General features: G+C 44.4%; 2 protein-coding genes across 3 annotated transcripts in view; one reads left to right on the top strand and one right to left on the bottom strand.

Moving 5' to 3' along the window:
• Positions 1 to 1,167, top strand: part of LOC137437360 (uncharacterized) — a 37,021-nt gene extending 35,854 nt beyond the window's left edge. Inside the window, exon 8 of the mRNA XM_068131695.2 lies at positions 1 to 1,167. This exon is cut by the window's left edge and continues 1,416 nt beyond it. Coding sequence (XP_067987796.2) covers positions 1 to 396 — 396 coding nt within the window. The 3' untranslated portion in view covers positions 397 to 1,167.
• The window catches only part of FAXDC2 (fatty acid hydroxylase domain containing 2), an 881,086-nt gene that overhangs the window by 189,086 nt on the left and 678,189 nt on the right, over positions 1 to 13,811 (bottom strand). The window lies entirely within an intron of this gene.

Consider the following 13,811-nt stretch of genomic DNA (forward strand, 5'->3'; position numbering starts at 1 on the left):
CAGGACGAGGATCTTCCGCTCCCGAAAGACCGGAGCCAGGACGAGGATCTTCCGCTCCCGAAAGACCGGAGCCAGGACGAGGATCTTCCGCTCCCGAAAGACCGGAGCCAGGACGAGGATCTTCCGCTCCCAAAAGACAAAGACAAGGACAACGGCATGAACGAGGATCTTCCTCTCTGGAAATACCAGGACGATGACCAGCATGATGGTCTTCTGCTCCAGAAAGCCAAGGAACTACCAGTAGGAAATGTAGAAAAGGAAGAATTTGTGGAGAAAGAGGAGACATTTGATGAGCATGAGGAGGCACGCCGGAAAAATTGGGAGGAAGGAATAATTGATTACTTAGGTGAAGATTCTTTTGAAAACATTCAGAGGCACCTCGATGAAATGTTGTAAATTTGTTGAAAGGACAGTGTGCTAACAAGTTTGTAAAACAAAAATTATCACTGGTAATGGTTTTCATGAATAGGTATCCACCCCCCCGCCCCCCCCCCCCCCCCACTCTCTTAAAAATTAATAGTGCTTCTGTGTGATATTTGGTTTTGTCACTGTATGTTGTGTATAGAAGGATGGTTATTACACATGGTCCTATTTGCAAATCTGATGCTGCAGTGAACCTAACTCTGATTGCTGTTAACCACCTGGCAATTTGATTTTTGAAATGACTGACCAGCAGGCTGTTGAAGGGAAAGTATGTGCATGGTAGTTTGAGTAGTAGTGTGTTAAAAAGATGTTTAGCTTATGCTTGGTTAACAACATAGGAAGTCATGATGTTCAAATCTCACTCCACTAATTATGTGCGGCTGTTAATTTTTTATTGATGTCATCTATTTATTAATTTGTTTGTTTGATTTTGTTTTTCCAAGCAACATTGGGTCGTTATCTCCGTTGTGCTCTATCAGGGTGGAGGGTGGGGGTGACGAAGACCCATATTGCTTTCACCACAATAATTTATTATAGAACTTGAACAGTATTTTAAAATGTAATTACCACTGCCCTATGTTGTTGTCTGTCACGGGCTAAGTCTCACTGGAATGATGCAAAGTGGGCTGGAAAGTTTCTGCCCAAAATTGAGTACCTCGTGTCACATTTTGAAGTCGCATTTTCTCTGGTCACAAGGTTGTGTTTTTATGTACTTGTATTTCAAATACAAACTGCACACACCAATCCCTTTTAGCCATTGTAATGATATGCTAATTTACACGACTCTCTGTCCCTTGATTTTAGTCGGCCTTCTCGAGCACTCTTGCTGGCCAGTTGGTTAAATATTGTTACGGAACCCAACGTCAGCCTCTGTTCCCCTTATCGAGGGGGGATTAATCCCCTCGTCTATGACTGACCGACGTGGTCCCGGGAGTATGACGTCACGCCCGGTCGGCGCTGGGTAGGGTATTAGGCCCAACCGTCCTATGACCTAAATACCAACGCCTCTCGGTACGCGAGGAAATACTCCCACTCACGGCCGCAGCGTAATAGATTGGTTGCGCCGAGCGAAGCGAACTGCGGCGTGAGCCGTTTATCGAAGGGGCTAAACCCGATTCCTATGCGTCGGCCGAATCGCGCCACGTATACTCAATTTGGAAACCTCTAAAGCGACCGAATGTGAAGAAGAAGACAAAGTAGGAAGAACAGGGATTTATTATTATTTACACACAACTAAAGAAGAAAAGCAATCAAAGTAATATACAAGGAAATGGAAGAATCAGAAGGACACAGGGCAATTTCTATCTTATCTATTCAGTCTTACTTAAACCCAAGGACAAGACACACAAAACAAACTCACGTACACGAATGGGGAATTTCAGAGTGGATTGGCTGGAGGGAGAGGAAGGTAGGACCACAAGGCTGGAAGGTTTGGCAGGGCGCACAGCAAGCAGGTCCTTTCCGGGCTGGGAGCGAGCAGGGTGGCGGCGGCACACGTATCTCGTCCTTCCTCGACACGCCTCGGGCTCTTTTGTCATCTGCTGCGGTCCTCTCCTCCCTCAAAATCGTCTGACGCGTCTCTCTCCCTCAATCCTCTCTTGCGCGATTTTCACACGCATATATCATACCTCAAGCGCGGGTGTGACACGACCTCGTCTGTTTCGGTACCGCCCTCCCCCGTGCTCCGTTTCGTGACCTTATATGGCAATGCCACGGGCTTGTCTCCTTATTTGGACATGGAGCCGAACGGCGCGCCCCTCGTGGCGAGCCACGGGCTTGTCTCCTTATTTGGGCATGGGGCCGAAGAGCCCCGCCCCTCCTGTCCAAACAGAGCACGGAGCACATATTCATTATAGCAGCGAACGCCGCTTCCAAAGCCAGGCCAGTTGAGGGGGCGTGCACCCCACGCTTGTTAAGTTGCGTTACCCAGAGAGGGAGAGTTCAGCTGGGAAAGGTAATTATTGAAGGGGAGCTATCCTTATTTGATTCGGTGCAACGCAATGAATTAGTGGACCACAGAGCCTTATACTGACATTTACTAAGGACATAACTACTGAGGGGAAACTTATGATTGGCTACGTGTGTGCGATGGCCTAACTAAGGACGACCTTTGACCTTTACAATTGGAGGTATTTACAAGGAATATTTACAGCAAATTACACACACAGTTCCCAAATCCTCAACAATATGAAGCTGAAATAATGCCGGGAGTTTTCTTTTTAAACTTTGATGCTTAAAATCGGAACTTTAGCTGCCTCGGCTCTCTGGACTCGAGCAGTTCACCGGACTGGCGGGGACAGCAAGCTGTCCTCTCATGTCAAGACTGGTACTTCATCTCCACCTCTCCTGATATGAATACTGCCTGGGAATCCTTCCACACAAGCTTGCTTTCCCTTGTGGTCAAATTTATACCATCTTGTCTTCGGGCCCATTTGCTTGTTTATAATCAGAAGTAAGGTCCTGGAATCCAACATTGCATTTGTTATCGAATCATTCCATATCTCCAACGGCCTCATCTCAGATCATCAGTTTAGTTTCAGACCTGTCACGTTAACTATTCCTGAACAATCAGAAGTGTATATTATTTATCAATTGTTTTGTCACATTAACTATTCATCATAATCATCATATCAGCCTATTTTCTGTCAATCATAGGAGGAAGCCCTCCCTCAATCCACATTGTCGGTTTTGGAATGGTCTCTGTGCTTGCCAGGTTGGTGAGAGTTTGTCCTATTTGTTCATAGTGCTGGCAATAACTCCCCTACTATTCACAAAAGACACCGTGAGATCTTTAATGTCTTTCTGATGGACGGTGCCGACACCGATACATTGCCCTGCATGCAAAACACCAGAGTTTATAGCTGGATCAAGATTCGAACCAATGCTAGACATATGAGAGGTGGGTATGCATACCTCTTCGCCGATGTGATCCACAAAGGCTGATTGTGCGGCGGGTCGCTTTTATAGAAAGCACGTGATTCTTTTGTGAGTGGGAATGGAACTTAGGAGCCAAGACCTGAGCCCATTAAAATCTATGGGGACTTTTTGATCAGCAACTGTGAACGTCACATCTACATGTCTAATGTTGTTGCCTTGAAGGAAAGATTGACAATTTTGACAAGTACCAGAGGCTGGATTTCTTTCTGTATTGTTCAAATCATTATTTTTGAAATGGTTGAAGTTGATGCCAGTTCGATGGAATTTATAAGAAGGAACTGGTTTATCATGTTCATGTTCCAGCTGCCACTTGGTTGTCTTATCCTCAGTTTTTTGATCTGGGCAAAGTCAAATGTAACTCAGTTTTGGGTTGGTGGCCTGGTGTGGTATTTTGGAAGAAGCCATCCTTTAAAAAGGGAAGGCAAGTCGTTTTTCCTGTTTGCAATTATGGGTGTGGAATATCCCAAAGGATATTGGGAACAGCTTCAACTTTTACAAGATCATGCCATTGTGTGCTGTTGCTTTTGCCAAATTACAAGTTATTGGTTGAACATACAAAGTCTGCAAAACTTCACGGCAACCTTGATGTACAAATAGTGGTTTATGAGGAAAGATTATATTGCGGTCCTTGACCCTCGTCCATAAGAATTGCGTGCACCTGTCTCAATGATGACGACTTTTTTTTTTCTTTTTTTTTTTTTTGTTGGAAAGTTCTCCAAGTCATTGTAGGGAATTATTCAGCTGAGTCCTTCAGAGTTAGCTGAGGCTAACCCCCGCTCTAGCGGGGAAAAATGGCCTTAAAACGATCATTCATTCATTCATATTCAGTCCATTGTTCAATTAGGTCAACATTGAATCCACCTTGAGATGTGCAATCCATCTTTGTTACATTTACAACAAGAAAAAGAGCAATCAGAGATTGCAAACCCTCACCAGGATGTATTTTCAGTGGTTTTTAAGGTTTTTATGTTAAAACAAATATGTCGTCCGAACCATGTGACCAATGACGTCATTTTTTTTCTAAACTAATTTATTCCTAGATTATGCTCAAGAAATTTCATCTTGATCAGATGAAGTTTTGTACTTGTCGAATTATGACGTATTAATGGAGGCACCTATGACATCATCATAAACATATTTTATTCCTCATGGAGCGATCTTTACAATGAGCCATGTCTCAATTTTTTTCTATTCAGCACTTTTGGAGATATAGAGATGCAAAGTTTTTCGGTTTTTCCAAGATGGCGGCCGAACCACGTGACCGATGACGTCATTATTATTATTTTTTCTCCACCAGTTTATGCCGACATGGCGCTCAAGAAATTTCATCTTCATTGGATGAAGTTTTGTACTTGTCGAATTATGACATCATAATGGAGGCACCTATGACATCATCATTAACACATTTTATTCCCCATAGAGAGCTCTTTACAATGAGCCATGTCTCAATTTTTTCTATTCAGGGCTTTCTGAGATAGAGGTGCAAAGTTTTTCTATTTTTCCAAGATGGCGGCCGAGCCACGTGACCTATGACGTCATAATTAGCATTAAAAAATTATTTAGGTAGAGTTGCACATATGGTGAAAAATTCCTGTCAATCGGACCAACGGTTGCAGAGAAAATCATTTATTCTGTGCGGACAAACAAACAAACAAATAAACGGACTCAAATGCAATACCCTCTCCTCTGGCGAGGGTAACTAGATGGTATTCATAGAATACTTACCCTGCACAGTCAATTTGGTGTGAGCTAACTCTTCTGTTTTTGAACTTCTTTTTTTTTATTATCCAATATGGCTGCCAGACCACGTCAGCGATGACATCATAAATTGATATTCTCCAATATAATTGTTGCATAGATCATGCTCAATAAATTTCAAACTGATCAGACGAAGCGTTGTCCCTGTCGAATTATGACGTCATAATTATGGCACCAATGACGTCATCGTTAACAACACCGATTCCCATATGGAATTATTTACAATGAGCCACGTTTCAATATTTTTCCATAGAGCGGTTTTGGAGATATAGAGGTGCAACGTTTTTTGGTTTTTCCAAGATGGCGCCTCTAACACATGACCTATGATGTCATTATCATTAAAATATTCTAAAGGAGGAGGTGCTCCTATGATAATTTTGTGTCCATCAGACCAACAGTTGCTGCATTTTTTTCAATAATGATTGGATGGATAAGTGTTGTATTTGTAGAATTATGACGTCATGTACTTGTCGAATTATGACGATGACATCATCATTAACATATCTTATTCCCCATGGAGAGTAGTTGCCAATGAGCCAGGTCTCAATTTTTTCCATGGAGTGGTTCCAGAGATAGAGGTGCAACGTTTTTCCAAGATGGCGCCTTTACCACGTGACCTACGACGTCATAATAATAAAAATATTCTGCAGGATGAGGCCCTCCTATAGTGAAAATTTCGTCAATCGGACCAAGAATGGCAGAGAAAAAAAAATTCATACTGATACTGATTGAATCATGTGTTGTACTTGTCGAATTATGACGTCATAATTAAGGTGCCGATGACATGGTTTTATTTGGAGTGGTCAGGCCAGCTGTCCAGCCAATGGGTGTAAAGTAGTTGGGTGGAGTCAAGACAGTTGAAAACTAAGCCATGTATATTCTAAGTCCAAAAAGGCATAGATCCCTGAAAAATGGGGGAAATGCACTGAACCTCAAACTTGTTCTGCAACTTGTAATAAAGCCATGTACCAAGTTTCAGTTGAATATGTTAAAGGATAAGGGCGGGAGATTTGGACAACCACAAGTGGCACGCATAGACAGAAGAAGAGCAAGCCTCGTCCCCTCCGGTGAAACCATTATCGAACTAATAATTATAATGGAGGTTCGCCAAAGACACCTTTTTTTTTTCTTTTTAAAAAATAAATACACTTAGTCTCGGCTTGTAGGAGAGCTAAAAATCATTGCATTCAATTCAAAAAAATTGCATTCAGCATCATTGGAATCTCCCGCGATGAAGCTACCTCCGAGGGCCTTTCACTCACTCACCGCAGGCAGGTTGGTGGTCTTTCTGTCTTCTACCGACTCCTCTCCGGCCTTGCTCCCCCAGCTCTCTCGTGCTCTGTCCCCCAAATATTCCTACAGGTCGCACAAGATCTGCCTGCAACCCTCTTCTGGTGAAACTGCCGAAATCAAGACTCTCTGCTCACCTTCACTCCTTCATTCCTCTTTTCTCCCGCCTCTGGAACAAACTCCGTCACGCTCTTCAATCCCACTCCACCCTCCAGGTCTTTAAAACAGCTGTTCACCACCATCTCTTATCTTCCCACATCCAAAACCTTGATCTTTTCTACCCCCGTTAAAACATCCCAAATCCACCTCTTTGAATCCCCAACTTCTTTCCTGAAATTCATTTGCTTTATACCGTGTACCCCTCCCTCCCCCTTCCACAGATCTACTGACGTCCTTGTTCTCTTCTGTTGTTGTGCTCGTCACAAAATGTCGTACTGAAGTGTACTTATTTATTTGTTGCCTTAGTGGTCGGGATTGACCAATGTTGTAATAGAATAACTGTAAACTGTTGTTCTTGTGATTATCAGTAGGGGACACTCCAGCATATGCTATCAATCGGTCTACCATATGGTCGTGATAGAAATTTCCAGAACATTGCGCAAAGTGATGGCTGGGTCATGGTTTTAAACATCAAAAAAAAAATTGGTATAAATAGTCGAGGCTCATGGAGAGCTATAACAGAGAAGAAAACACAGGATAAAGCGGGGAACCACTAACTTTGGGGTAGAGTAAGAATGGGTGAGAGTAAGAATGAAACAGTGATGGAAGGGGGAAGGATACGGAGTGGAAGGGAGCAAGTTGGATATAAGCTCATATACCGTAAAAGATCCCTGGTGTTGGGCTAGCGGCTAGGGTGCCGGCTTAGGATCCTAGGATCCTGGGTTCGAATCTCGGTCGATCGCCGAATTAATGCCAGGGGGGTTGACTCAGCCTGTCATCCTTCCGAGGTCGGCTAATTGAGTACCAGTTCACTGGTAATTCCCTGTTTGTCGTTGAAGGCGGCAAAAAGGGTTGGCGTCAGGAAGGGCATCCGGCCGTAAAACATTGCTTCAAAAAGGGGACCAAAAAACAACAACTACCACGGTCCCCGAAAAGGCCAACCCCCGCTTTGCGGGGAAAAATGGCCTCTAAACGGTGGTTATACCGTAAAAGGTGGGTTGAGAGACAGACAGAAGGGCGCGTACACAGGGGATGAAAGAGCAATAGAAGGAAAATGCAATTGTGGGTGGAGGAAGAGGAGAGAAAACACTATAAGCTGGAAAGGAAGGAGAGGGTTAATAAGGGTTCGACAAATCATGAGTATGGATGGGGGATGACCTGAGGTGGTGATGAACAGCCATATTGAAGTCCTGGAGGAAGGAATATGGCATGTTGGTGGTGGTGGTGGTTGTTGTTTGTTTGTTGTTGTATAGCCCCAGACAGTTCTCTCAAACAAGCCTGTGGCACGGAGACAGCCGATCGATCTCACAGGAGCGATCGAGAGATCCGGGATCATGTACAGGATGGTGTACCCCACCTTCACGAAGTCAGGGCCATGACAGAGTTAGTTAGCAAGAGAGATAGGAGAGAGAAAGGGCCGGTCCATGGGGACCGATCGGCACTCTGACCATGATGAATCCGGGCAGCAGGGAAGAATGGGGAAGATTTGATCTCCGACTTGCGTTGGGGGGGTACAACCACCACGAAGAGGCATCCCCGATAGTTGCACTGATGAAGTTGGTTCCACAGGTGAGAGAGAAGAGTAACAAATGAGTGAAGTTGAGCAATAAGGCTGAATTTCGGGATTTTAATCAAAGGTGGGTTACTGACATGATGCATCCACCCTGAAGAAACCTGGGAGGAATTCACCACGGAAGGGCAGAGGGTACAAGACCAGAAAGTAGGCAGCAGAAGACAGCGAGGCCACTGACATGTCTCCGATGCTGGAGTAACGTGCCTAGAGTTTCTGCTTCATTGCACTACATTGCAATGCTTTTGAGGGCCTTGGCCTACACATTAGCCCACGTGAGATCATGGTTGAGTGAGGCCCAAAATGTTGAGGAATTGAATTTCTTGTTTTTATTTATTTGTCTAAGGAGAAGTTAATTCTTGCAGAAATTTTTCTGGAAGGTTCACTTGGCTGCGCCTGGATGGGTTTGAGGGTAGAGGAGTAGCGGCTGAAACCTAAATCCTATCCAGGTTCCTCCTGATGATTCCATCTTTGCTCTTTACTTCTTCTGGTTCCTTCTGATGACACCAATGCAGCATTTGGTTTTCCGTTTCATTCAAGTATGGTTTGTGAAGTAATAGATGTGAGGGTTCGAAGAGAGAATGAGAGATTTGCCACAGTTGAAACACATAATTTCATGTATTGGATCAGCTCCTGAGTTAAAGGTCTGCAAAGGTGGAATAGGCTGCTACCTAATCCATCCTACTATAATGCAGCGATCACATATGTATGTATGTAGCCAAAATAGCACCTCCTGGTGGTGTGTGCGCTCGGCCATAAGTGGATGGGAAACTGAAGCTAGAATGCCATTATAAATATATTTGTGCACATAAAATAATTTAATTTGAAACTAATTAAACACAACTGTCAAAACATGGTTATATGACCTTTAGGTCCTCCAGCCTCGACAAGGAGGGTAAATGAGAGTATCCCGTTGAGAGGAAATCATTAACTGAGTAGGAATTGTCAGTAAGTCATGAGAGGAGGTGGTCTTGGATGGCATACGCTGAGAGTTTAGAGAAAGTAGTGGGTGCCATACCATGTCAAATTCTTGAAACATGTCCAGAAAGATGGCTCTGACCTCTTGTCTGAGATTGAGGACTTTCATCTGTTGCTATGAGGGCAGCAGCCTGTCCAGGGTGAAATGAGCGGGTCAGAAACTAAACTGAGATCTGGCCATTGGAGAAAACCAAGGATTTGAAAAGGAAGGATGTATCTATTTTCTGATAACTACACCCTCTGGCATGACATCCCTCATCCTTCAGGCAGGCAGGCTGCATCCTCTTCCCTCTCTTCAGACCTTCGAAAAAAAAAAAAACAAGTTGGGCAAACAATATTGGAATATGTCTTTCAATCCTGACAAATCTCATACTTACTATGTCTCTCCGAAAAGAACCGTCTGGCCAACCCTCCCTTTCCCTCCTCCCTCCCTCATCTACTGACTTAACAATCCTCTTGAGGAAGTACAGTTATTGAAACTCCTGGGTCTCACTCATGCTCAGCCATGATCTTTCTTGGGCAAACCACATTTCAAAGTTAGCCTCCAAAGCTAGGTGCTGACTGGGCATCCTTCATCGTACAAAGTACTTCCTTGGCACACCTGAACTCCTATCCACCTTCAAGGCTTTCATCCGCAGCTTGATGGAATACTGCTCTCCCCTCTAGGCTGGCACCCCTACCTCACATGCTCAGCTTGACGCCGTGGAAACCAAGACCTTCAAGACTATTGGAATCTCCCATGATGAAGCTGAGTCTAAGGCCCTATCCCTGCGCCATCGCAGATAGATCGGCAGCCTATCTGTCTTCTAACGCCTCCTTTCTGGTCTTGCACCATCTGCTCGTTCCGTGCTTTGTCCCCTCGGGTTTCTGCAAGGCTCACACATTCCAACATCGACCCCCTTCTGGTGGTGTGATATTACCTAAATCCAGGATCACTGCTCACCGCCTCATTTGTTCCTCTTTTCTCCCACCTGTGGAACTAACTTCCACATCCTCTTCGATCTCATTCTTCCTTCCAGGTCTTTAAAACAGCTGTTCACCACCATCTCTTATCTTCAAGGGAGTGGGGGAGTTTGTTCCAGAGGCAGGAGAAAAGGGGAATGAAAGAATGAAGGTGAGCAGAGAGTCTATATTTTGGCAGTTTAACCATGAAAGGGTTGCAGGCAGATCTTGTGCGGCCTGAAGGAATATTGGGGGGACAGAGCACAGAGAGAGCTGGGGGAGCAAGGCCGGAGAGGAGTCGGTAGAAGACAGAAAGACCACCAACCTGCCTGCGGTGAGTGAGTGAAAGGCCCTCGGAGTTGACTTCATCGCAGGAGATTCCAATGATTCTGAAAGCTTTGGCCTCAACAGCGTGAAGCCGAGCTAGGTGTGAGGCAGGAGCACCAGCCCAGAGGGGGGGGGACACTATTCCATTGAGCTGCGGATAAAAGCCTTGTATGTGGTGAGAAGCTCAGGTGTGCCAAGGAAGGACTTTGCACGACGGAGGATGCCCAGTCGGCGACTGGCTTTGGAGGCCAGCTTGGAAATGTGGTTTTCCCAAGAAAGATCATGGCAGAGAGTGAGACCCAAGAGCTTGAGCGACAGAACTTCTTGGAGAGGATTGTTGAGAAAGTAGATGGGAGGGTTTTCCAGTCGGTCCTTTCGGAGAGACATTGTAAGAGTGTGAGATTTGTCAGGATTGAAAGACATGTTCCACTTGTTTGACCAGTCTGTGATTTTGTCCAGGTCTGCAGAGAGTGAGGAGGCTGCAGACTGCCGTTCTGAGGGATGAGGGATGGAGCGGCAGATAGTGGAGTCAACAGCAAAGAGATAGAGAGGATTTTCCAGAGAGTCGGAGAGATCATTGATGAAGACCAGAAATAGCACAGGGCCCAGAACACTACCTTGGGGAACTCCAGCCAGAACAGGAAGGGGAGATGAGAGAAATCCATTCAGGGCCACACGTTGCCTACGACCAGAGAGGAAGTCCGCAAGCCATGAGTGGAGATTTCCATGAATACCATAGGAGGAGAGTTTGGTGAGCAGAGCTGGGTGCCAGACCGTATCGAAGGCACGTGATATGTCAAGTGAGACAGCTCTGACTTCCTATTTGGCATTGAGGACCTCCATCCATTGTTGAGACAGCAGAAGCAACATGTCCAGAGTAGAATGACCTGGTCTGAATCCAAATTGATGATCGGAGATCAAGCCATTGGAGAAGAGGAAGGATTTGATATCCAAAGCAATGATGGATTCCATGACTTTGCTGATAATTGGAAGCAGGCTGATTGGTCTGTAGTTGCAAGGATCTGTTTTTGCACCTTTTTTGTGTAAAGCGGTAATGTTTGCTGATTTCCAAGATGCTGGCAGATGACCTTGAGCAAAAGAGAGGGTGAAAAGAACAGAGAGAGGGTGAGATAGAGCGGTAGAGCAGGATTTTAGGACCCATGGGCTGATGCCATCTGGTCCAGTTGCAGAAACAGAGTCGAGGTTTGATAAAAACTTCTCCAGCTTGTCAGGAGAGAAGGACACAGAGTCCAGGAGCAGTTGGGTTCGACTGGGAAAGGTGGGAACAGAGAGAGATGGGTTTGGGACACAAGATTTTGAGGCAAACACAGAGTTGAGGCATTCGGCTTTGTCACGTGCGGTGTTTGTCTGTGCTGTATCCTTATTAAATCCTGAGAGTGAAGTAAGGAATATGTACTTTTTTTTTCTTTTCTTTTTTAATCGTTGCTATGACTTGGCTGGGTTCAAACCGCCAACCTGCCAGACTCAGAGCGGACACGCAAACCATTACACCAGTGAGTCTGATAAGGTCTGCGCCTGGCTTTTGAGGCCAGCTTTGCTATGTAACCAGCCCAGGAAAGGTCATGGTTGATGGTGAGGCCTCAAAGTTCAATCGACTGAACCTCTTGCAGTGGCTGATTAAGGACATAGATAAGTGGGTGTGTTTGTTTGACAATCATTCCAGAGCTATAGGACTTGAGACTGAGATTTTCCAGGAGCTTTCATTTTCCCATGTAGTAAAGCAAACATCTCAACCTGCAACATTTTTAGTGTAAACTTCATGATCATTGGAAACAACAAAAAAAGAAAGAAAGAGCATCTGGTATAAAAGGATAAAACTTTATTGCATTAATTCACAAGCCCCAAACATGTACAACAAATCCCATTAGAAAAAGAATATCATAGGCTTTTAGTGACATACATATATATATATATCTCTATTGCATTCAAAATACAAATAATGTGTTTTACCATACAGGTGTACATATTTATATTACAGCATCCAATATATTTTGTTAAATGCTATTGCAGAAGGAGTACAATCGATCTGTATAAACACATCAGGAAGGAATGTTTCGTCGAATGTTTCCACGCATGCACCAAGGGGAGGCCGAAATAACAAAATAATTGAGAGATGGAGTGATGGTGAAAGAAGGGATGGTAGGAGAGAGAAAGGATTGTGGGAGAGTATGGTGCGGAAAAGTTTTGGAGGATATAGTAGAAAAGTAAAAGGAAAGGGGTGCAAAGAGCATGAGTGGGAGATTGGGGGTGAGGGGCTCAAAATTTCACATTATTTGCATACGTAATAAATATATGCCCCCAATTAACTATGCTGTATGCCAATCCCAACAAAAGAGCCTCGAGACAGGTATTTGTTTATCCAGTTTACAGACAAACATTCTCCTTTGCTTCCCATGGCTATTTTGTATACTTCCTCCAAGTCTACCTTAAGAAGGTGGCTTTCAGGAAGCTCCAGCTTCATGCAAGAAATGAAAATGGTAACCTACATGGAGGCCTATATAAGCTTGACTTTTCAGTCTTTTCCCACCTCTTTGTTCCACCTTATTACCTCCACCATCAAAGGTGTACGGAGGTTATGTTTTCACTCCTGTCTGTTTGTGTGTGAACAGAATATCTCAAAAGGTTATGGGCTCATTCAGACAAAACTTGGTGGACGGGTTGGTTGATTGACAAGGACCAATCGATACGATTTTGGTGAAGATCCGAATACGGATCCGGGTACCAGAGGTTTTAAAAAAATTGTTTAAAGTAATTCGTCACGATTGAGTGATTAGGGTCAAAAACGATAAGTAACGTGATATTTAAAAAAGTTGTGGGCGACTCATGACAAAACTAGGTGGATGAGTTGGTTAGATGACAAGAACAAGGGATTAGATTTTGGTTCAGGTCCGGATCTAGATCCGGCCTATCATTGGGATACAAAACAAACTGTTCAGCCTGGCGGAGGTATTCGCTCTACCGAGTGTCGTTCTCGTTCCATGAGGGACAATTGGTACTATTTTTGCATTGTAGTTTGGCAGTGATGGGTGTGTTTTGTAAAATACATCTGCTCAAATGTCTAACACCGCATCGGGATATCAAACGTACAATATGTTGTCTTAAAAACACACATTTCACTTAAGATGGGCTATGAACCAAATACAATGCCAGACAAAACTTCAAGCCGAAACCCGTAATGGACTCTTTAAGTCTTCAATGCCAAATTATGCCATCAAGCTCCCCCCCCCCCCCCCCCCCAACAAGGATGGGGCATCAGCAGTCTGAATGAGGAAAGTAATATTACGGATCATCCTCGTGCATGGGAGGGATCACATAGGGAAGAGGAGTTGGGGGAGGAGGAATGGGATTACCATTCAATGTAAATGTTCCCTTATACTGGTCAAATCTCATCAACATTCCATAAATC

Source organism: Myxine glutinosa, chromosome 1 (genome assembly GCF_964187855.1).
Source record: "Myxine glutinosa chromosome 1, kmMyxGlut1.1, whole genome shotgun sequence".
NCBI lineage: Eukaryota > Metazoa > Chordata > Myxini > Myxiniformes > Myxinidae > Myxine > Myxine glutinosa.